Here is a 25,036-nt window from a genome sequence, read left to right as displayed (position 1 = left end):
TATCCCGTCCGGTCATTTCCCCCACCCCTCATGCCATCCAGCGATACTAGACTAGATTCATGGTCTGCACTGCAGCCACTACACCTCCCCACACGGGCGATTCTTTGCATGGGCGCGATATCGAATTCGCATGGAATTCGCGCACGAGTATCTAGATTATGGTCTGCGGCCAGCCTTAACCTCTGACACCCGTCATTTTTATTGGTGTTCAATCCACCATAGAGTAACTTATATATATCCACGTTCAATCAATGGGAAGTGTTTAATTATTGATGTTTTTACTTATTTTGCATATATTTTACCGCATTTGTGGTGTGTTAGTAGTGATAGATACATTTCACGTTGCTGAGATTTTATAAGACAGTTATCTAATTAACATGAATAGTATAGTATTGTTTAATCAGTTTAATGGCAGGGTCAGAGTGTTGCATAAGTCAGTGCATCTGCTTGACATTTTAATCGACCCCGAATCCGAATAGAAACTGTGTCACGCATTTGCCGGCATCAGCGCGCGTACCGGCCGGCACGGCGCGAGCGCGCTGCTGCCGCGGTGCGTTGTGCAATCCCGTTAGCTCCACTCCACGTGCGAAGGAGCCGGCGCGCCTCAATGTCGCCCGTGGGCGGCCGCCGCCCGCTTAAAATAGCGAGCCCACCCGAACGCAACCGCGCTTCAGCCGAACATATCCGACCGGCGCGATCTCGGTTGCACCCGTTAACTTTCATATTTTGCTTCCGCTCCCACAAACAGCTGAGTATCAAAACAAAGAAGCGAGACGGGCTGTCGCCGCTCCCGCTCGCCGGCCGGCCGGTGTGCATGCCGGCCGCTCCGCGCGCCAGTTCTCGTTGGAGCCGTGGTAGTAGAGGTCGTCTGCGCGTATTTGCGTACGAAGTTTACTAGCGCGAAAGGATATTCCTTTGTCCTTATCTTCGAGGACTTGCCCTCGTATTATGTTTCCGTGCGAGAGCCGCAATCAACACCGGCCTTCTGACGAGCCGGATCGCGTGCACCGTGCCACATTCAGTCGAAATTCTATTCGTTTTGAGAAAAATTGTGTCGGCTACCGCTTCAATCGTACCCGTCGAGCGATTTAAATTTGTGTGAGAGTAGAACCGCAGACACCGGACACTAGAGTGAGCGTGGACTGTGAGCATCATGTCGACGGGAAAGCGGCTCGCGAAGCGGTCCATTATCGGGACGCGCGTGGCGGCGCTGGACGAAGAGGGAATATACTGCTCGGGTATGATCCAGGCGGTAAAGACGCCGGCGCCGTTCCCGGAAAACATCAACAGCAACTGTATCAACCTGACGCCTAACACCCGCTACACGGTCCGCTTCGACGGCGGCCGCGGCAGCCGCGAGTACCGCGACACCGAGCTGATCGGGCCCGGCTTCCGCGGGCTGGCGGGCGTTCGCCTCCGCGCCGCCCAGCGCGTCTTCCTAACCTACAACGGGCGCGAGGTGCGCGCCGACGTGCTCGCGCACGATCACACGACGGACGAGCTTCGTGTCCAAGTCCACGCGCCCGGACAGGAGGTAAGGGACCCTAGCCTAGCTGCTACAATTAGTACCCGTGTCTCACAACTAGGTACCGACTGCACTTTATACCTGTTCCTGGTCGTGACACGCGCATTAATAGTATATGTACTTTACCGGTGGTCTTCCACAAGTTCAATTCCAGGTCATTAATGATAAAATTACACACACTACTGAAACTAACGACCTAAACAATTAGTAAATAACCTTTAATTTCTAAATTAAAACTTAATTACTAAATTACAAGTTTCATTTAGGTAGGTATTATTTTTTTATTGTAATTTCTTTACTCCGATGCTTTAGTTTAAAACAAAGTTGATGGCAGTTAATTCGTTAACAAAATGATTTATACTGATGGCCTAACATAGGAAGTTTTTAGGGTTAGGGGGATCCAAAGGGTAAAAACGGGACCCTATTACTAAAACCCTGCTGTCCGTCCATCCGTCTGTCCGTCATGTCTGTCACCAGGCTGTAACTCATGAACCGCGATGACTATAGATAGTTGGCATTTTCAGTTGGTGTAGGGTTGCCGCTATAACAACAAATACTAAAAACAAAATAAAATAAATATTTAAGTGGGGCTCCCATACAACAAACGTGATTTTTTGCAGTTTTTTGCGTAATGGTACGGAACCCTTCGTGCGCGAGTCCGACTCGCACTTGGTCGATTTTTTTAACTAGTCATCCTATTTTGTTCATTGTCAATGCAAAGTAAGTGGTTGCAGATTAGGTACCTTTTCTATCACGAACATCTTCAATCGTATCGCCATGAAAGCTAAAATTGTAATAATATTTAATTGTCCATCCACATGTAAGTTAATTACCTACATACAGGTAGGGAATGTTTACGTTGCACTCAAACAAAGAGTGTCAAGCGAGCGAGCGGCCCGGCTTGGCGGAGGGGGGACCGGACTCAGCGGACGCTCGTTTGCCTCTGGAACAAATCAGGGCGCGATCTCTTTGTGGTTTATTCCCTTTGTCATTGAAGAAAAGTAAATGCTACGCTAGTATTTGGACAAATCCGGCGAAAGAGGTCAGGAATACAGGGGACTCCTGCAAGCCCGAGCCTAAGAACATACTCGTAGGTACTAGGTATCCTGCTTGCGAAGCGGGAGCCAAGGCTGGCCGTGGACCTCAGGTCAAAGAGTGTTGAGACTCCTGGTACCACAGATAGCTATGTGTATAATGTTATTTATCATCAGAGAATATGTATTGCCTGCATAAATAAAAAAGCGGCCAAGTGCGAGTCGGACTCGACCATGAAGGGTTCCGTAAAATGTCATTCAATAGAAATTGCTAACTATGTAAACAAACCGCCATACTAAAATTGACACTGAATGTCAAATTACTAGTAAGTTTTGTTTACATAGTTCGCAAGTTCTATTGAATGACACTTTATTTAGGCGATTTAAGACGTATAAAAAAAACTACTTACTAGATCTCGTTCAAACCAATTTTCGGTGGAAGTTTACATGGTAATATACATCATATATTTTTTTTAGTTTTATCATTCTCTTATTTTAGAAGTTGCAGGGGGGGGGACACACATTTTACCACTTTGGAAGTGTCTCTCGCGCAAACTATTCAGTTTAGAAAAAAATGATATTAGAAACCTCAATATCATTTTTGAAGACCTAGCCATAGATACCCCACACGTATAGGTTTGATGAAAAAAAAATTTTTGAGTTTCAGTTCGAAGTATGGGGAACCCCAAAAATTTATTGTTTTTTTTCTATTTTTGTGTGAAAATCTTAATGCGGTTCACAGAATACATCTACTTACCAAGTTTCAACAGTATAGTTCTTATAGTTTCGGAGAAAAGTGGCTGTGACATACGGACGGACAGACAGACGGACAGACGGACAGACAGACAGACATAACGAATCTATAAGGGTTCCGTTTTTTGCCATTTGGCTACGGAACCCTAAAAACAGTCGTAGCTTGAACAAACCTTGAATTAAACATTGTCTAATTGACTATTTTAATAGGTACTCGTAGTTGTAATGTAAGCTGGAAATTTCTTACGATTTTCCTATCGAGGCCCACTCTGGTTCTATTTTATTGTTCGTTTGCACCCACTGCTGCCGCAAAAAATTACTAGATACTCGTACGTACAGAAGATACGCAAATAATTTCAAATTCGATCTAGCTTAGGTCAAATACCTAACGCATCTTAAACGTTAATGTGAATACATAATGTGTTTATCTTTTACATGGACGTCGTTCGCAAGGTGACATTTAATTTGAATGACATTCCAAAACTTTTCAATTACAACATTTATGACTTCAAGATTAGATAATAAAGTATGTATTAACTTTATAATCTCTGAGGTTTCAAAAAACGATTTAAAGTAGTATATATGTAGGCAGCATAATAAATAAGTACCTGCTGCTGGAACAGGTAGTTATTTACAGGCGCGTACTATAAAACGAACATTGAGGCATCTAGTTCAGAAAATCGTATAAGTCTATTGAAATTGAAAATCTTTATTTCAGGTCTGTTGGCCCATATTCTGTTTATCTAGCGTGCTATAGCTATATATCTAGCGTATTCGTTTGACTTTTACGTGGTCTACGATGGTATATGAGGAGTCAGTCCTTCTGTTATAGTTTTTAGGGTTCCGTATCTCAAAAGGAAAAAACGGAACCCTAATAGGATCACTCGTGCGTCTGTCTGTCCGTCCGTCTGTCACAGCCTATTTTCTCCGAAACTACTGGACCAATTAAGTTGAAATTTGGCACACATATGTAAGTTTGTGACCAAAAGATGGAGGTGTAACGTAAATAAATGAATTTTAAATATGGAGGCCATTTTTGGGGGGTAAATGAGAAAATTAAAAAAAAAAGTATTTCAAACTATATCGTAAGAGAAAGAGCTCATTGTAAGATTCTCAAATATATATTTTTTTATAATTTTAGGATAAATAGTTTAGCAGTTATTCAAGAAAATAGGCAAAAAATGACCATCCCCCCCCTTATCTCCGAAACTACTGGGTCTAAAATTTTGAAAAAAAAAACACTAAATAGTTCTTTACCTATAGATGACAGGAAAACCTATTAGAAATGTGCAGTCAAGCGTGAGTTGGACTTAATGTACGGAACCCTTGGAACGCGAGTCCGACTCTCACTTGGCCGGTTTTTTTTTGTCTCCATGTTCATGGCCAGCGCTGCTCTTCGTATGAGTCGGAATAACTCGGCCGGCCCGTTAGTTTCTAAGCACTATGCGGATTGTGCGTAGTACCTATGCAATGTCACCTTGTAACGCTTCAGCATTCATCGATTACACGTATTTCTCGCGTTTCGTCTTCCAAAATTGTCCTTCCAAATGTGTTTCTGTTCTCCGGCCTTTCCACGCATTGCACATTAAAATAAAAGCAAATTAAAGCAAATACTTATCCGGTACAAAGCGGAATATAGGATAATTGTGAAACTAAAATGAGTCAACAAGGAAGCCGTAACATACTACTTATGTTTGCGCGTATGCCGCGCAACCTTCATCATAAACACAACGCCGCAAGAGACTCGTGTGACGTTGTCGATAATTTCTCTGCCAGGGCTGCCAGATCGTAGAATTGGATACGAAATTCGTATAATGGATTTTTTTTCGTATCTATTACGTATAGGTGGTCAATCGGTATAATTGGATACGAAAAAAAACCGATGTCAAACTACTGACAATATACTTCAAAAAACAGTATGTTAATATTGTTATACAATTTAATGGAACCGTACGTCAACGTTATGATATGTTATGTATTATCTGTCTTCCTTATAACGTCTTATTCAACTAATGCAATGACCTACATTCGTCACCAAAAACAGTGAGATGATTTGACCATTTAATGATGCCAAAGAACCGTTGCGAATTTAAAAAACACAAGTTTGTCGCCGCGCGAGCGCTGTTTGAGGCCAAAGTGATTGTAATCCGGATTATACGAAATTCTAAAATCCTTCGAAAAGTTCGATTATTCTGCTATTTTCGATCCGATTTAAAATCCGAATTTTTAAACCACTATGCTACATTGCAAATTAACGAGTGAAACTGAAGGACCAATTACATCCACACTTGCAATCGGACCCCAATGACCCGATGTCAAGCCCGAGTAAGAGTAGATTTTCGTCTCACCAAATATCAGTACATCGTTAAACTATATTTGAAATATATAAAAATAGTTCAATTGCAAAAATCGAACATTGACATGAAGAATATAATGAAGACGTAATGTTAAGTAGAGATAAAAGTACGCATTGCGGTTGGATGTTATTGTACATTGAATTTTTTTAAACAATTTACTCGTAAAACACCAAAATCCGTTTTTTTCTGAACTTCGAATTTCATCCAGAAAAAACCGGCAAAACCGGATTTTGTTTTGTAATAGTAGTAATCACTTTATTGTACAGAACACAGAATTACATATAATTTACAGAAATAAAGGTATAAAGGCGAACTATAAGGGATCTCTTCCAACTAACCTTCGAGTAGATGAGGGGAGAATTCAATCACCCCGCCCGGATTAGCAATCACTGCTGACCAATACGACCATGTCTGCGTACATACACTTGCATACCGTGTTGTTTCGGCGTAATCCCGCTTCTTCTACATTAGGTACACGACACGTGTGTCCGCCCGCCTCATTACTAACCGGATCCGATTCACTTGATGGCCCTTGGAACATGATTTATTTTCGTCCAGGTTACTGTTGAAGCCCTCCCACAAAACATCGGCGAAGGCGAGGTCGACCCTTTGTGGGTTACCTCATTGCACTCGCCTTGAAATAGTTACATGTTTTATGTCTATTTTCTATGTTGCCTATAAAATCTAGCTATATCTAGGTTTACTTATGGGGTCCGAATGTTAATTACCTACGTAGATCTATAATTCTATAAGAACCGATTTTATTTTCTTTATGAAACCGGATAGTTAATTAGTTATCTGGCTTGAAGCATTAATAGCCATGCGTGCGACGACATGGCTGACTCAGCGGCGTAAATAACTTGTTTTCAGGTTTGGCTTAACATTTACCAATCGTACCTACACACAACCGTTACTGCGTAGGCGTAAATTACCAACTCATACGAAGCGTGTGAGATCAGGATCAGGAATAGTTATCTTCGAACTTTGAAATAACAGTTAGTATCAGTGTTTCTGATTGAATGAGAACCGCAATGCATGTTTGTAAACATCGAATCGGAGGAAGATCAAGTCATAATCCGAAGAGGAACACGAACGCGGGGCGCGACACGGCCGTGCTGACGCGCTGACACGCTAACCCACTGACCCAGAAACGCTGATACTGATATTGAACCAGCGACGCACACCGCCTCTACTCGCCACCCGGCCTCCACTTAGCGAAAATAATATTAAAACGCCTAAAATAAACTCATTAACAATGCCAACATTTCTTACAGAATGAGAGTTCAGCTTCTAATTCGTTTTCCGCCCTAATATTATCTGCACGACAATCCGTTGCTTACGTCTAAATCAAAACTTTTTTTATTTAAAAATCACACTTCTACGCAAGTACGTAGTAAAACCAAAAGCCAAATTCTACCGTCAGGTATTACGTCCTCCGGATTGGAAGACTTTCTAAATAATGGATGATGATTAAATTGTAGAAATAGAAATATTTCGTGTTTTTATCGTGTTGACGTTATTTATACCTATTCAATGCATCGTATCGAACACACATTGGTAGTAATGTACTAATTGGTTTTATAATTTTTTTGAAACTTGATATCATAATAATAACCATAGTACGTACTACCGTAATACCTACTACGTAAATAAATCCCACTTAATTTACAGTTACCAAGTAAAAATTACTAAAGCAGAAGGTCGTTTTGAAATGTTAAGACCGGCAGCAGAGGTTGGCCCTCATCGACCGAGGTGCTGAGGCGCCCGGCGGCCGTGAGTATGTACTGAGAAATGCTAGGCTAATGTCAATGGAAAGTTGTAGAGACGCGTCGCGGGCAGGTCAGCCGCAAACGGTGTTACCGGCGACCTGCATTCGTACTACTCGTAAACCTTATAGAATCCTCTATCCCTATCCCTTATCAAGTGGCAACTCTGGGCGCGGTAGGTCACAATCCGTTTTTGGGTCATGACGCCTGCGTGTTACGTTGGCTTCCTCGAATGTGCCTCTATAAGCAAGATTAGAGAGGCAAGTACGTCTCAGCATCTCAAGGCGACACGCTCAACGGAGGATACCGCGACCATTTAATTTCAAAGATCGGCTAGCTGCGTCTCTATTGCTCGAATAGTAAAGGAGCGATAGAGACGGACAGTTTCTATCACTTTTGCGTTATTCGAGCAACAGTCAACGATATACATATTTCAATGTTTGCGGTAGCCCTCCCCAGGCGCTCACTTTTCTATGTGCAGCGCGAAAACGATACGATTATGGCATCACGCCGAGCGATGTGTCGAAACGTTGAGCTGGCGTCCTTGCGCAGATTTCACGACGAATTACGTAATTATTATAACGTGACGAATTGCGCTCCCCGCGCTGCAGATCAAATGCTATAGTTATAACTTTGTACAGATAAAAATATTGTATAACGGTGCTCTCTAAATAATGCTAACATAACAAGCATCTCCGTGTTTTAATATACATGTATATGAAACAAATTCTAGCTATGTACAGTCAGAAATATTGTTCGGTGCTAAGCTAAGCTAATAGTTTGCTGACTGTACGTATATTGTATTGTAAATTGCAATACAAATATAATACATTTAAGTATAATGTACATATAATCAGTCATTGCAGATTCCTACGTGAAATATTACGTTTACATCACATACCTACCTATTTGTATCCTGTTGTATATATATGTATAACTGTACAGTATGTGCGATTAGCTTCTAGTTAACATCCTACGACGTAGGCAGCCGATCTATGCTGACGAGCGAAAGGCACAGCGAGTGGGCGGCCGGCATTTTATCCATGACGTCATCACCTCATGAGCTCGTGCCTACGCAAAATTGCCGGTGACGTAGTCTCAATGAGCCTGGAATTAGAATGCTGTAAGCGTAAAACGTAGTTTCTTATCCCATCATAAACATACCTATGTAAATGTGAAATGAGAGCCAAGTTCAACATTAAGAATATGCGTCGTTGTTGACTTCGCCGGCAAAAGAATTTATGTGTAAGTGGTATATGTTACTTAAATTCTAAAATTTAGTTTGTTGGTATAAAAACTAGCCAAGACAAATACAGGTATAAAAACTAGCCAAAGCAATTTACGTACAGGCTATATAATTATATTTTTGTATATGTTACTACGTGTTTAGATTTTTTAAGAAAAAATATTTCTAGTACTGGTAGACTAGATTTATGGTAAAAAATAGCTTCCGCTTGACACTGAAATATAATTTGCACCGTCAGCACACGCACAACACGCGATTACATCCACTATAATTACTCTTACCGCTACTCTTGAACCGTTATTCTTGTGATTCTATTTCGAATTACTATCAAAAGTTCGAGCCTAAGCTTTTATTCATTGGGGTTAAGAGTGTACGTCGAGAAATAAGGTCACCGGCGGGCCCGGAACCGAGCAACGGTATTGGTTACAAAATCTCGGCAAGAATTATTTTCACGTGCGCGCAGCGACGGCCTCGTACCGTTATCCGCGCTGCGGTAGCGACGCCGGCGCACAACATCAGCTAGTAATGGCGGCTTGTTCGCTGATAAGTGGCACACCGTCATCTCATCTACCTGCGTCATCTTCTTCTCGGTTACTACTTTATTATTCTTTATTCTAGAACCTGCTACGCCTTTAGAAACAATACGAGAATGATTTAACAAAGCATTACATTTCTTCATTAATAAGAGCAATTATGAAGCTATTGAAAAGTTAATGGCCAGTGACGCGGCAAACGCGTCGTCGGCCGCGGAACGTGAAAGTGCCGTTCACACCTGCCATGTGCATTTTCAAGCCCGCTTACGAGTGATTGAAGTAATTTAACACGTCGATAGCTCAAGTGAAAACAAAATTACTAACTTGTCGCTCGAGCTCACCCATAATATTTAGTTTATCTATGTATCTACCTGTTTACAGGTTTGACATACTTAACGAGAATAATTGCCGTTTTTTGTCATTGTTTGTTTTTGGGTTTGCAGCATGTCAGCAGAGATCCAGTAGATAGTTATTCAGTACTCAACAATAGTAGCGGCATTTGCAATGTTTGCAACTAACATCGATACGATACAAACATCGATAAATTCAACAGCTCCTACCTACGCCGAGTACCATGTGGATTCACTGTACTGCTGCTGCGTACAATCGCCGTATGTAATCAACCTAAGCCCCTGGCGGTAATTAAATGAAAAAAACTCTTGTGTCGACATGAACGGAGAACACTGCGCGTCTGCGAGTGCGATTGTCTAATCGCACTACTCCGACAACATTGTAATTAGTATTGCATTACTTACTTCGCCGGCGAAAGCAGTTCTGATTCATAAGCGTAATCATTAAGCATTTTCACATATTCTGCCCTCTTAACATTTTTAACGCAGTAACGTGGCATAGTGGGTGAATTTTAAAAAATGTACATTTCACAAAATTTGTACATCTTCTAATCGGCGATCAGTTGGGAAGGAGGCTGACTCAGCTGGAAAGAGCTGGAAGTAGTCGCTCAAGACTATAGGGATAGTCCCTGATGAGGGCTAACAGGAGTGCATCATCATCGTCACATATTGTGTAGTGTAATATGAAATTGATAGAGGTGAGCTTGTCAACATAGATTATTTATCCCATGCTTAAATCATAATAGTACATTACTGCAGACGCCGGGAAAGAAGGGCTTGCCGGGTACGGTCGGCCGGATAGTGATACGAAGCCGGCAAGACCTTTTCACGGCTAGGCATGTATAGTGCTTTTCTCAAACATGCAATGAAATAATAAAATACACCACTAAAAAAAAAAACAAATTTATAATGTTTATAATATTTATCCTACTTCACAACAAAAGTTTTTTAATTTTCCTTCCAATCCCGCCATAATTGTTTTTTTTTACGGAAGTCGTCCGTATTTTGCGTGTGTTCGAATAGACCTTATTAGGGCCATTATACACAATCTGATAATAAGAATCTCAATTTCTATAAATAAAATAAATGCAGAGGATTTTAAATATTGTCTATGGTCTCTGGTGACTTACGTATAGACATAATTTTAAATTTATTCATCAACACATTGAATCATACAGATTCGTATTCTTAATATCAGTACGTTCGTATATAACAGGCGTTAACACGGATATTTTGGTCCGATAACCATTCGTTCACTAAAAATAAAAAATAAAATATAATTCGACTGTTTAGCCTGTTCATGGACACAGACCCCATGTATACATTAGAATAAAAAAAAATTACTTCCCGGCCTAGGCCTTCAATTTCGTATGAAATTCCTTTACAGTTCTCTGGAGTTGCTCCGCCCTAAACGTGACACTTCGAAGCCTGATATAACGCCCGGAGCGACGACATTTCATTGCATGCTTGAGAAAATAATTTATTCGTTCACAATGCACATAATCATTAACAATATTCGTTACCATTACACTGAAGTTTAAACATTTTATTTTATAGTTCTAGTTATGCAGTAAATGTAACGGCAATTGCGATAGATACGTGATTTTTGCTGTAATGAATGCGTAAACGGAACCGGCAAACAGTAATCGGTCGTTAAAGAAACCATGGGAAGAGAAAACAGCAACGCCCCTGTCGGCGCGCGCGCACCGGCTCGCTCTTTCACACACCCTACACTTCACTGGCCGTGTAGCTTAACTCTTTCTTTACAATCGCAGATAACTAACATAAGTACCTAATTGTCCGGCCTAAGCAAAATAGTGTCCTCTCCTAATAATATGTACCGGCTGAATATGTAATAAATAATTATTATTTATTTTTTCTACTCCAGCACTTAAATGTGTCAATTAAATGACTGACAGTGATATCTAAAGCAATGTCATTTGAATGCTTTGTCTATAGGCTCATAAGATGACTGCTAGCAGTCATCTTATGAGTATAATACAACTGCTTTATTTTTTTTAAAGATACAAGTTCCGATCATCTTGATTGAAAGAGGTATGTTTTCATTTACAATAATAACTCTTTTTTTTTTTAATAATAACTTTTTTTTTAAATAATAACTCAATTTTTTTTAAATAATAACTCTTTTTTTTTAATAATAACTTTTTTTTTAATAATAACTTTTTTTTAATAATAACTTTTTTTTTTTTTTTTTTTTTTTTTTTTTTTTTTTTTTTTTTTTTTTTGCTGCAGCTGTCATAGAAAAAGTAATGTATGCAACAGCTCATAATTGGTTCTTAAAATTCTCGGGTCTTTTTTTACAAAACTCGACTACGTCTCGTTTTGTAACTTCGACCCTTGAATTTTAAGAACCCTTATTATATCACTGTTGCATAATAGTAGTTTATGCAACAAAAATGCATAATAACAACAGATAATAGATAACAATGAGCTTATATGTCCGCCTAGAAAAAAAACATCGTAAAATGATGTCGACACTGTAAGAAGAACCAGACCCGTTTTTCGTTTGTGGAACTTGTAACAACGCACTAGTATTCATTAGATAAATGCAAATAAGAGACATCTGCCTCCCGATAGTCCCAAATTCAGGGATGTTGCGAATATCCGCATCCGCAACCGCGGAACTTCCGCATTATTTTCAACATCCGCATCCGCATAAAATCGATGCGGATTTAATGCGGATGCGGATGTGGAACAGGTCGGTACAGGAACGTCTTAGCATCGGCGTAAGTGCTAGACTGCTAGGTAATTTAGTCATTAGCCCAAAAACCTATTAGAAATTAGCAGTCAAGCGTGAGTGGGACTTAATATACGGAACCCTTGGAACGCGAGTCCGACTCGCACATGTATGTCCGGTTTTTTGAAATAAAAATTACCAAAATGTAATATTTGACGTTTTATGTACCTATCTTGACATCCCCATCCGCGGATGTGAGCCTCTAATAATCCGCATCCGCATCCGCGATGTCAAAAAATCGGCATCCGCAACATTCCTGGTCCCGATAGCCGGGCTCTGCAGATCCGCTGGTAGTGTTACAGATACATAGGTCCTCAATCTTTTGTTCCTAGTAAAACAAATATACATATATTAAATCTGACGTGAGATATTTACGGATCTTAATGAAAGCCTTGTGTATTTTTATATCGTATTTAAACTACACAGTATATGTACATATCCGACTGGGTTGCATGTCGGACTACGCCGGACCGGACATTTTGTCAGATATTGTAGGAATAGTTGTTTAATTGTACCTGCTTAGGTCTGCTCGAAGAAATCATTGCCATAAAGAAAATAAGAATAATATTAGGCTAGAATTGCTAGATAATTAATAAAAGTTGATCAATATGTACCTACTTCTTAGGGGAACCTCAACGCGCTACGAGTCAAGCCTTAACCCCCTTCACCGGTTTATATGAGGCATATGCCTAATGCTTATTAGGCAGTGCCTAATAAACACCTACTACTTTCTACCTTTGATGATGTAGTGATTACGATTAGTAAGTCGGGTCGTGTAAGACACTTATCTCCCCTCCTTATCTTCTTTTAACCTGTGGAGCGCCCTACTGTCACACGTGTGATAGTAGGTAGTATAGGAGTTCCATACTACGGTAATACTAGGACTGGGATGCTCCACGGTAAAAGAAAACGTAACCACCATCGTGATACAATATTATCTGTCTTCCTTATAACGTCTTATTCAACTAATGCAATGACCTACATTCGTCACCAAAAACAGTGAGATGATTTGACCATTTAATGATGCCAAAGAACCGTTGCGAATTTAAAAAACACAAGTTTGTCGCCGCGCGAGCGCTGTTTGAGGCCAAAGTGATTGTAATCCGGATTATACGAAATTCTAAAATCCTTCGAAAAGTTCGATTATTCTGCTATTTTCGATCCGATTTAAAATCCGAATTTTTAAACCACTATGCTACATTGCAAATTAACGAGTGAAACTGAAGGACCAATTACATCCACACTTGCAATCGGACCCCAATGACCCGATGTCAAGCCCGAGTAAGAGTAGATTTTCGTCTCACCAAATATCAGTACATCGTTAAACTATATTTGAAATATATAAAAATAGTTCAATTGCAAAAATCGAACATTGACATGAAGAATATAATGAAGACGTAATGTTAAGTAGAGATAAAAGTACGCATTGCGGTTGGATGTTATTGTACATTGAATTTTTTTAAACAATTTACTCGTAAAACACCAAAATCCGTTTTTTTCTGAACTTCGAATTTCATCCAGAAAAAACCGGCAAAACCGGATTTTGTTTTGTAATAGTAGTAATCACTTTATTGTACAGAACACAGAATTACATATAATTTACAGAAATAAAGGTATAAAGGCGAACTATAAGGGATCTCTTCCAACTAACCTTCGAGTAGATGAGGGGAGAATTCAATCACCCCGCCCGGATTAGCAATCACTGCTGACCAATACGACCATGTCTGCGTACATACACTTGCATACCGTGTTGTTTCGGCGTAATCCCGCTTCTTCTACATTAGGTACACGACACGTGTGTCCGCCCGCCTCATTACTAACCGGATCCGATTCACTTGATGGCCCTTGGAACATGATTTATTTTCGTCCAGGTTACTGTTGAAGCCCTCCCACAAAACATCGGCGAAGGCGAGGTCGACCCTTTGTGGGTTACCTCATTGCACTCGCCTTGAAATAGTTACATGTTTTATGTCTATTTTCTATGTTGCCTATAAAATCTAGCTATATCTAGGTTTACTTATGGGGTCCGAATGTTAATTACCTACGTAGATCTATAATTCTATAAGAACCGATTTTATTTTCTTTATGAAACCGGATAGTTAATTAGTTATCTGGCTTGAAGCATTAATAGCCATGCGTGCGACGACATGGCTGACTCAGCGGCGTAAATAACTTGTTTTCAGGTTTGGCTTAACATTTACCAATCGTACCTACACACAACCGTTACTGCGTAGGCGTAAATTACCAACTCATACGAAGCGTGTGAGATCAGGATCAGGAATAGTTATCTTCGAACTTTGAAATAACAGTTAGTATCAGTGTTTCTGATTGAATGAGAACCGCAATGCATGTTTGTAAACATCGAATCGGAGGAAGATCAAGTCATAATCCGAAGAGGAACACGAACGCGGGGCGCGACACGGCCGTGCTGACGCGCTGACACGCTAACCCACTGACCCAGAAACGCTGATACTGATATTGAACCAGCGACGCACACCGCCTCTACTCGCCACCCGGCCTCCACTTAGCGAAAATAATATTAAAACGCCTAAAATAAACTCATTAACAATGCCAACATTTCTTACAGAATGAGAGTTCAGCTTCTAATTCGTTTTCCGCCCTAATATTATCTGCACGACAATCCGTTGCTTACGTCTAAATCAAAACTTTTTTTATTTAAAAATCACACTTCTACGCAAGTACGTAGTAAAACCAAAAGCCAAATTCTACCGTCAGGTATTACGTCCTCCGGATTGGAAGACTTTCTAAATAATGGATGATGATTAAATTGTAGAAATAGAAATATTTCGTGTTTTTATCGTGTTGACGTTATTTATACCTATTCAATGCATCGTATCGAACACACATTGGTAGTAATGTACTAATTGGTTTTATAATTTTTTTGAAACTTGATATCATAATAATAACCATAGTACGTACTACCGTAATACCTACTACGTAAATAAATCCCACTTAATTTACAGTTACCAAGTAAAAATTACTAAAGCAGAAGGTCGTTTTGAAATGTTAAGACCGGCAGCAGAGGTTGGCCCTCATCGACCGAGGTGCTGAGGCGCCCGGCGGCCGTGAGTATGTACTGAGAAATGCTAGGCTAATGTCAATGGAAAGTTGTAGAGACGCGTCGCGGGCAGGTCAGCCGCAAACGGTGTTACCGGCGACCTGCATTCGTACTACTCGTAAACCTTATAGAATCCTCTATCCCTATCCCTTATCAAGTGGCAACTCTGGGCGCGGTAGGTCACAATCCGTTTTTGGGTCATGACGCCTGCGTGTTACGTTGGCTTCCTCGAATGTGCCTCTATAAGCAAGATTAGAGAGGCAAGTACGTCTCAGCATCTCAAGGCGACACGCTCAACGGAGGATACCGCGACCATTTAATTTCAAAGATCGGCTAGCTGCGTCTCTATTGCTCGAATAGTAAAGGAGCGATAGAGACGGACAGTTTCTATCACTTTTGCGTTATTCGAGCAACAGTCAACGATATACATATTTCAATGTTTGCGGTAGCCCTCCCCAGGCGCTCACTTTTCTATGTGCAGCGCGAAAACGATACGATTATGGCATCACGCCGAGCGATGTGTCGAAACGTTGAGCTGGCGTCCTTGCGCAGATTTCACGACGAATTACGTAATTATTATAACGTGACGAATTGCGCTCCCCGCGCTGCAGATCAAATGCTATAGTTATAACTTTGTACAGATAAAAATATTGTATAACGGTGCTCTCTAAATAATGCTAACATAACAAGCATCTCCGTGTTTTAATATACATGTATATGAAACAAATTCTAGCTATGTACAGTCAGAAATATTGTTCGGTGCTAAGCTAAGCTAATAGTTTGCTGACTGTACGTATATTGTATTGTAAATTGCAATACAAATATAATACATTTAAGTATAATGTACATATAATCAGTCATTGCAGATTCCTACGTGAAATATTACGTTTACATCACATACCTACCTATTTGTATCCTGTTGTATATATATGTATAACTGTACAGTATGTGCGATTAGCTTCTAGTTAACATCCTACGACGTAGGCAGCCGATCTATGCTGACGAGCGAAAGGCACAGCGAGTGGGCGGCCGGCATTTTATCCATGACGTCATCACCTCATGAGCTCGTGCCTACGCAAAATTGCCGGTGACGTAGTCTCAATGAGCCTGGAATTAGAATGCTGTAAGCGTAAAACGTAGTTTCTTATCCCATCATAAACATACCTATGTAAATGTGAAATGAGAGCCAAGTTCAACATTAAGAATATGCGTCGTTGTTGACTTCGCCGGCAAAAGAATTTATGTGTAAGTGGTATATGTTACTTAAATTCTAAAATTTAGTTTGTTGGTATAAAAACTAGCCAAGACAAATACAGGTATAAAAACTAGCCAAAGCAATTTACGTACAGGCTATATAATTATATTTTTGTATATGTTACTACGTGTTTAGATTTTTTAAGAAAAAATATTTCTAGTACTGGTAGACTAGATTTATGGTAAAAAATAGCTTCCGCTTGACACTGAAATATAATTTGCACCGTCAGCACACGCACAACACGCGATTACATCCACTATAATTACTCTTACCGCTACTCTTGAACCGGCTTTAACACCACGGTTGACATTAATGTAAATACTAGGCAATTCGAAACCAAAATAGATGTCGGTTGCTGGCCAGAGCGCTGCATAAGTAAAGCGGGACGCGGAGCTCCGCACGGCCCGCACCCGCGCCCGCGCCATTAGCCCGCACGCCAACTAGGCCGCCCGGCTTCCTGCCTGCAATCGATGACACCGACCTACTCGCCGACATACGCTGCATTATCCTAATATTGCCATGAACGACATTACCAATTCGAGAAAAGCTTTTTCCTTGTTCACTCAATAATAACAAGTCAAACAAACCCATTACGTCAGACATTCCCAATCGCAACTTTAGTCGCGTGACTAGTACGGATACTGGGCACGAATAATTCTACCGTCACCAGTTGAGCTGAGAATGAAATAGGTGTTTCAAGGCGAATTGTTTTAATAAAAACGCTTGGAACGTTTTACCGTGCATTGAAAGTAGGTCACAGAATTTCGGGCAAGGTTGGCGCTTGCAGCAGCGCGCAGCGCAGCGGCCTCAGCGCAGCGCCCGCCTCGGCGCGCCGTTTGCGTTGCGTGCCCTGCTTCGCTTGCATCCGCTTTACAACGTTTGTTTGTATTCACTAATCGCACAAGGTCGCGGGGCTAATTCAATAGCCTTCCATGTACGTGAACTAAGCGTAACGTGTTCTGTCGAACGAGAAATCAATGCCTTGGCAGCCTGCCCCGAATATTAAAAGTTGACTTGAGCATAAATTACATGTCATACTCGTCTCTAATTAACATTCGCAAGTTCATTGCTACATTAGTTTAAACTTAATGGGTACATCATTAGTTATTACATTACATATTTTAATGTTATAGTAATCGCAAGATACCTACACAAGATACCAGAGATACCTAGGATAATGCACGATAAACAATACAGATAAAATATTCTTTGTTGCACACCTCATCAAAATTGATGACAAGAAAAAATAAATTTACACATAAAGGCAAACAACGGGCGATTTTAACTTTAGATAGCGAAATCTTCCAGAAAATGTATAAATGTAGCTGTATTTGGTTCATAAATCGCAGGGCAGGGTACGCATAGCAGGACGGAAGGGAGTGGCACTATTCTGCCTATTTATACCCACGTCAGTACAATACCCCGATTGTCAGTGGGTACCATAGGAGGCATGAATTGACCTATTTACTAGAGCGCGAGCGCTCGCAGTCGGCCATAGTGCTCCGTTCGTACTTACATGCACGAGAACGTGACTGCAGCCTCCAAATCCAAATGCCTAGTTACCTACCCGAATACTAACAATCACTTCTTGTACTCCGTACTTAACTTATACAATGCATACGGAAATTAGATAGGTGGTCAAAAACGTTCGCGAAAACGGGCGTCGTTTCTGTGGACACAACAAAAGTACAACAGTTGACGATATTAATATATATTTTTCTAAGATTTTCATCATACCAATTTGTAACTCGTTTTAACGTGCTGATAAGGATAAAATACGAAAATTAGGCTTTCAAAGTCCGTTTATTTTATGATGTCCCATATAAAGTCGCGTAACTATAACTCATACTAACAAAGTTTTTGACCCCGGTACATGACGTAAAAGGCGAGGATGTTCAACACTACGTGAATATGTTTGGGTTTGTTAAGTTACTATATTCTGTATCGAGATGCATTATATTATTATTATTTATTTAACTGCTCCGGGGCAGGTGGGACTTTCCAAGCATTGTAAACTCGCGGGTCATTTAAAAGAACCGCCGCTCCCTCAGCTCAGACCATTGTAGTTGGTGCGTTGGTAATGTCACTACCCCGTACTCGAACTCGTATAATGTTATGAGTCGCCGTAGGTAGTCTAGGTATTGTTTTTCAACTATAAAGTGGACGCATAATGAATTCCGTCCAAAGGGCATTGTCCTGCCGTAACGCGATATCCCTTCTGGCCATACTGACTTTTGATAAGTCTGTATCTATTCTGAATTCTGCAATAGGTAAACTATATTAAGTAATGGCGTTTCTTACAGCACAAAACTTATAATATCAACGTAGGACCAATAGAAATGTTATCCAAGTATGTACGTTTAAAAATTATGATGTCGGAATTATACGTGGATATTTAGCCTCGTGCAGTAACAATATTATTTGTCAAATTACATATTTATATAACAGATATGATGTTTGTTATCACAGCAACTAGGATTTTACGTTGGCTTAAAACGGTTTCATCCAGAAGGGGCTATTTGGTTGAATTGAATTGTAAATAAGTTGGTACCTGTAACAAAAGGATACATTCATTGAATCGCAGCTTTGTTTGAAGCGAGCCAGGTATTGGTCGCACAACCACACTTTTTTTTAAATGGATATACGGTACCATTTTGAACCGTTTTATAATCTTTAACTAAGCTTAGGTGTTACTTATTTCGTTTATTTAAATTTATTAAAACTAACTAACTAACTACGGTTAATGACGCATGCGTCGGGTAAACAAGGGAATGAGGGTCAACGCAGTATAACATGTAAAACTTATTACAAGCGTCGATAATCTGATTTGCGCAGCGCCAACATGGATGAGCAGTAGAGCGTGCCGAACTTTCGCAACCCGAGATACCAACTAAATCACCGGCTCGGCTACATTGTTTCCACGAGTCACCGCTCCTCGCATCGCGCACTCGACGATGCCCGCTAAATAATGTACGGCTAGGCTAGCGTGTACGCGCAACCGACACCTCGCATCCACGATCCTACCTATCCACCGCGTAACGCTTACGCCCGCCGGCGGCTTCGATGGCCGATTTCAAATTCTGCAATAACTAATACCTACCATACTGCATTATACATTACTAGCGACCCGCCACGGCTTCGCACGAGTTAACAAAGTATACATAAACCTTCCTCTTGAATCACTTTATCTATTTAAAAAAAAAACGCATCAAAATCCGTTGCGTAGTTTTAAAGATCTAAGCATACAGACAGACAGATAGACAGCTGGAAGCGACTTTGTTTTATACTATGTAGTATGTAGTGATACAAGGTTGCGAACGATCGAAAACATAACTACATAAACCATGGACATTAAACATCGTCTTAATTTATTGTTAGGAACAATCACAAAGTCTAATAAATTATATTTCAGTGTTATCATGTCAAAGTCACTCGGTGACTTTCACTGGCATTTAAAAGCGTCTAAGTTTCGCCATCAAGTAGCAATTGTGCAACCGCTGTCACTTTTACATAACGCGATGGCAAACGGCCGCCGCACACTGGTGACGTAGTGACGGCGTTTGCACTGCGGCAGATGTGCTTGGTCTACGTTTAGTTTATGTACCTTCCTCCAGGTTGACCTCTACTAGCATTTAGCGATTTTGTAACACTCGTAATCTAAATAAACAAGACATGAAAAGTACGAAAACGTAACATTGATTACAATACTATCGATCCACACATGAAACGTTTCTTTAATTTGTTTTTAACGATTGCCACTAGAATGCAATGTGTAGAGTCCACAACTCGCACGAAATCACGTAAAAGTGAAAGTATGATGTGATCAACGGCCGCTCGGCTCGTGAGTTGCGGGCGCGCCTGCGTCACCTCCGCCGTCGCGTGAAAACCGACCACTCCGATACCGCTATAATTTGACGAGTTAAGATTCCTAAGCGTTAACTATCCTTTGGCTTTGGTCAACAGTAGAAGAATATAATAGTATATTATGTCACATCACTTTTTGGTAACAGATAGATACTTTAACAAAATTAATTAAGTACATAGTTTAATTACTATTGTGTTCTGTTCCAACCGCCTATCAACAAACCATTAATTCTCGGAATTTTGATAATCTTGTACACCCTTTTTTCATTACTTTCACGTCACTTTAGTTCAAACTTTGACGGTTTTCTCAATAGAGGTTAATGATTTGTTTGGAATAGATTGTTAAATGCTTGCTTTAAACAGACAAATTGAGGTTAAAGAGATTGCTCGTTAGTATATCATGCGTGCCCGAATTGGCGTCGCCAAGTCCGTCAACACAGAAATAGGTAGATATAACAAATATAAGAATATTACTAGACAATACCATATACCCAGTACTCACACCACCACACGTCACAATGACGAACAATGAAACTTGTCCTCGACGCTCGCACCCAATTGTATCGTGTCAATCGCGCAACCAGCGCCTAGAACAGGGGGTCGGAAAACTTTTGAGAAGAAGAGCCAACCGCAGTAGAAATCAATACATTTAGGAACCTCGAAGAGCCGCAAACGTTGTTTTCTTTGATCTGGAAACTCCAAGTGTTAATATTTTTGAGTGGCTTGACGAGCCGCAAATGCACCTCCAAGGAGCCGCATGGGGCTCGCGAGCCGCGGTTTGCCGACCCCTGGCCTAGAAGAAGGAAGCTTACGTACGTAAACGCAACTAATGTCAACACACCGAGTGTCTAGCGCGCTTGATTGACCGAGTAGGTGACCGCGATTCTTGCAGCGTTTTATCTACTCGTATGACTTGTTCACTAACATTCATACAAATGGCTCGTACTTCCTGCTGTAGATCGTAATGATACCATTACAGTTTCTTATATGTCCTTAAAATGTAAATACCAGGTATGTACATATTTATAAAACCTGTCATTCTAACTTTTAAAATGCACATTACATATGATACGACTACTATAAGTATGTAAAAATTAAAAATCATGCGGATAAAATACTAACGGTACTTAATAATTATGGTCAATTACCATGTTCAACTTTGCTCAACAATTCCACGTCAAAAACTTTTGTCTTCCCTGATACAAGTTCCCGTTACTAGTTTTAATATTATTTAAGTAGGAAACGAACATTATTTTGATGAGATATTTACCATGTGGCAAAAATGGTAAGAAATATTCCATGCATGCATATATGTATACAAGAGTAATCTGCCTACTTATAGTAGAGGTTGAACATTGCGAGGTCATATATTGGACGTAGGTGTTGAGTTCGTGACCCAGTCGGTCCCGCTCTACTTCTGGCAAGCCCGGTCGTGACGTCACAACCACCCAACAACGGGCCGACAGAAGGTCGGCCGTATTGATCTCTCGTCCACACCCACTGTGCTGCAGTATATGCTTCTCATAGTTATTTTCCCGATTCTGGCTATGGATTTACATAGGTACAGTCAGCAAAACTATTATCTTAGCAACCAACCCTGCATACAAATATGCTGCAAACATAATGGGTGCTAAGCTAATAGTTTTCCTAACTTTACATGTTCAATGCTACAATATATTATAGGTACGTACGTCACTTTTTTTATACAAGTGTAAATGCATATGTTTATTTGTCCACAGGCGCCTATCGAGCTAAAGAAAAGACTTGATGAAATAAGACTGCTAGAGTCTCGCAAATCTGCAAGACTCGCTGATGTGGACACAGACTTCGCCAGACTGGCAGACATGGCCAGTGGTGACCGCCGTCGTGCCTCCGCCACGATCGAAGTGCCTGCTCATCATATGCAAGGGTGAGTGTACAGTGCATAATCCTAGAAACCGACACATCTTCAACGTTGATCGATGTAATAAATACAGATCAGAGTACAGACACTTACAACACGTCGAATCTCATTCCAGGTGGCATAATTAACAAAATACCGCCGGTTCTATATTTCACCTTGTGCTACTAGCTTACCTCGCCGCTAGTTGCGAAGAAGGTCGTGGCATTTCTAATGCATTCGACAACATGCAAAACCTCGACAAGACCTAAGGTTCTATGAACACGAAACCGAACGCTTTTATGCAATAAATGATATCACCATATCCAACCGGTTATTCATTGTATTGAGCTACTTCTGGTAGTCTGATGAAAACCCTTTTCTTCTAGGTAACGCAACTAGGTAGACCTATTTAACGTGCCGTTTTGTATTGTGCCGTGCTTACTTGTTGGTAAGTGTGGATGGCATACAAATGTGCAGCGATGAAGTAAGGACAAGCGCGGCGAGTGTTTCGAAATCTTCGCCAAGCACGTTAGAAACTGGGTGGAAGTGTTAGCACGGAGTACGGGCGTGTCCTTGTCACACTTGCCTACATTCTACGGCCGACTACCGCCTCCCGCGCCGCGTACTCCCCTGCCTTCATGCCAGAATGGGACAGACAATGCAACTTTGTTGACAACTATTATCAATTGCGTTGGCGACACTACCAATGAGACATCCATAGAAATCTTTAATATTTTAAATCATAGTAGTTATCTCGAGTAAAATCAATCATAAATAGGCACAGCGAAAACCTTGCTAAATCTTCATTGAACACTTTCTTACAAAAGATTCTGATGCGCATCGGTAACAAACCGGAACAGACGACGTCAAATGGTGTTGAAGCCGCTGCAACGTGACTACACCGCAGTTTCACTTTTTATCGTGAGCGCAGTGAGAGGCGAGACCTCCAGTCGCGGTTCAAATTTCGCAACGAGCACCGTAACAAACAGGCACAGGCCTAATCTACACAGATATCGCTCTACCCAGCGCACCCCTCCCCTCCCTAGCTGTGTCTACCGCCTCAACTGCCTGAAAGTCGACTGCAATCACGTTGTGAATAGAATTCCGGATACATCAACACAAGTTTACATTTTAAGTAAATGTAGGTAGAACAATGTAGGGGTATCTCATATATGTATAGGTAAGGTAGTGTTTTATTTCGTAGTGATAAATTTTAAAGTTATAGAAGGTCGGGTATAGCACTTCCACTTGACTTGATATTACCGTAAAAGCCAGTGGTTGATATTTAGTGTGAAGGCAGTGATAAAACTTGTTCGTATGACCTCTCAATAAGTTCACTACACTACTGAAGAAAATATAGGGATAAAAAAATAAGATTACAGAATTTTGCTATATTCTCCGACTCAAACTCATTTTAAGAAAGTTTGTCGAATTTAAAGATTCTATTTGAGATAGCAACCAATTTGGTGATTACCCGACCGGCCAAGCGGCCATATGAAAGAGAAAGTTTAAGAACAGTAGTTTGTTCTTTTTTTATTCTAAATGTAGGTACTTTAAGTGTATTGGCAAAGTGATTATCAGTTAAAATTTTACATTTCAAGAGGCCTATTGAAGATGTTATGCTAATCTTGAATTATTACTGTCATAGAGAAAACAATACGTATGTTGAATGAGACGATTTGATAAACTAATTTAAAGATGGCGGCGGTTTCGGTTGGCACTTGGCGCGGCCTTCGTGTGACACGGTGACCTAGTTTCGAAATGGAACGCCACACTAGCGCAACTCGCAGCACCTAACCTACGTTAGATATGAGCGCCGCGCCGGCGCGCCGCCGCCGCCGACAAAATTTTCGCGCCGCCGCCGCCGACGCTGCGCTATCGGCGTGGCATCGGCGTGACCTTGGTAGTTACTACTAGTTTCGGAATCAGATAATATATTTTTAATCGAGTTTAGATCATTAACGGCGCCACTTCGAATAGTTTATAGGCATTCAAAAGGTATTTTAGGACCATATAATTCAAAAATATCGAAGGCAAATGCAAACTTATCTGTCTAGTAACCTCGCTACTAGTCTTGGGAAACGAAATTATTAAATATCAATTTTAACATCAATATGCTTGTAATAAACATACTAATTTCCTTCCATTATTATTGTAGAACGTTCCACATTACAATTTATAGATTGTATATACAGGGTGGGCCATTTAGATCGGTCAGTATGGGAAAGTCTGAAACTGTAAGACATACGAAGATCTGTTCTTAGGAACCATGTCATCGATTTTAATAGCAAGAAGAACTGCATTCATACATTTACCGCGAATTTAACCATTGCAAGCATGGTTTAACGTCTTTAAAAGGTATAAAATGGTTTTTTTTTAAATTTTGAGATATTAAGCGTTTCCACGTCCAAATGTCCGGCCGTTGGCTTCGCACGGAAGGGCGTCGGAATCGGTCTCAATTAAACTTGGCCACTGTTCAAAGCTTTGCTCTCTCGCAGCTCAATCTTTGGCCTTGCATCATTCGCATGGAATTAAGCCGTTATCTGAACCTGCAAGTTTTTGGCCCTGTTTGGAGCTCAACTTACGGCCTGTTTTAAAACGCTTGAGCAACCTTATCCTTATCCGGTCTTAGCT

The 25,036-nt window shown here is 40.6% G+C and overlaps 1 protein-coding gene across 1 annotated transcript in view; it reads left to right on the top strand.

Moving 5' to 3' along the window:
- Positions 1 to 421: 421 nt before the first annotated feature.
- The window catches only part of LOC134661427 (zinc finger protein 704), a 58,584-nt gene continuing 33,969 nt past the window's right edge, over positions 422 to 25,036 (top strand). Inside the window, exons 1-2 of the mRNA XM_063517515.1 lie at positions 422 to 1,534; positions 22,260 to 22,429. Of these exons, the coding sequence (XP_063373585.1) occupies positions 1,154 to 1,534; positions 22,260 to 22,429 (551 nt within the window). The 5' untranslated portion in view covers positions 422 to 1,153. The remainder of the gene's footprint in view (positions 1,535 to 22,259; positions 22,430 to 25,036) is intronic.

This window comes from Cydia amplana, chromosome Z, assembly GCF_948474715.1.
Source record: "Cydia amplana chromosome Z, ilCydAmpl1.1, whole genome shotgun sequence".
Taxonomy (NCBI): Eukaryota; Metazoa; Arthropoda; class Insecta; order Lepidoptera; family Tortricidae; genus Cydia; species Cydia amplana.
The sequence above is the reverse complement of the archived record's forward strand: the minus strand, read 5'-3'. Positions and strand labels throughout refer to the sequence as shown.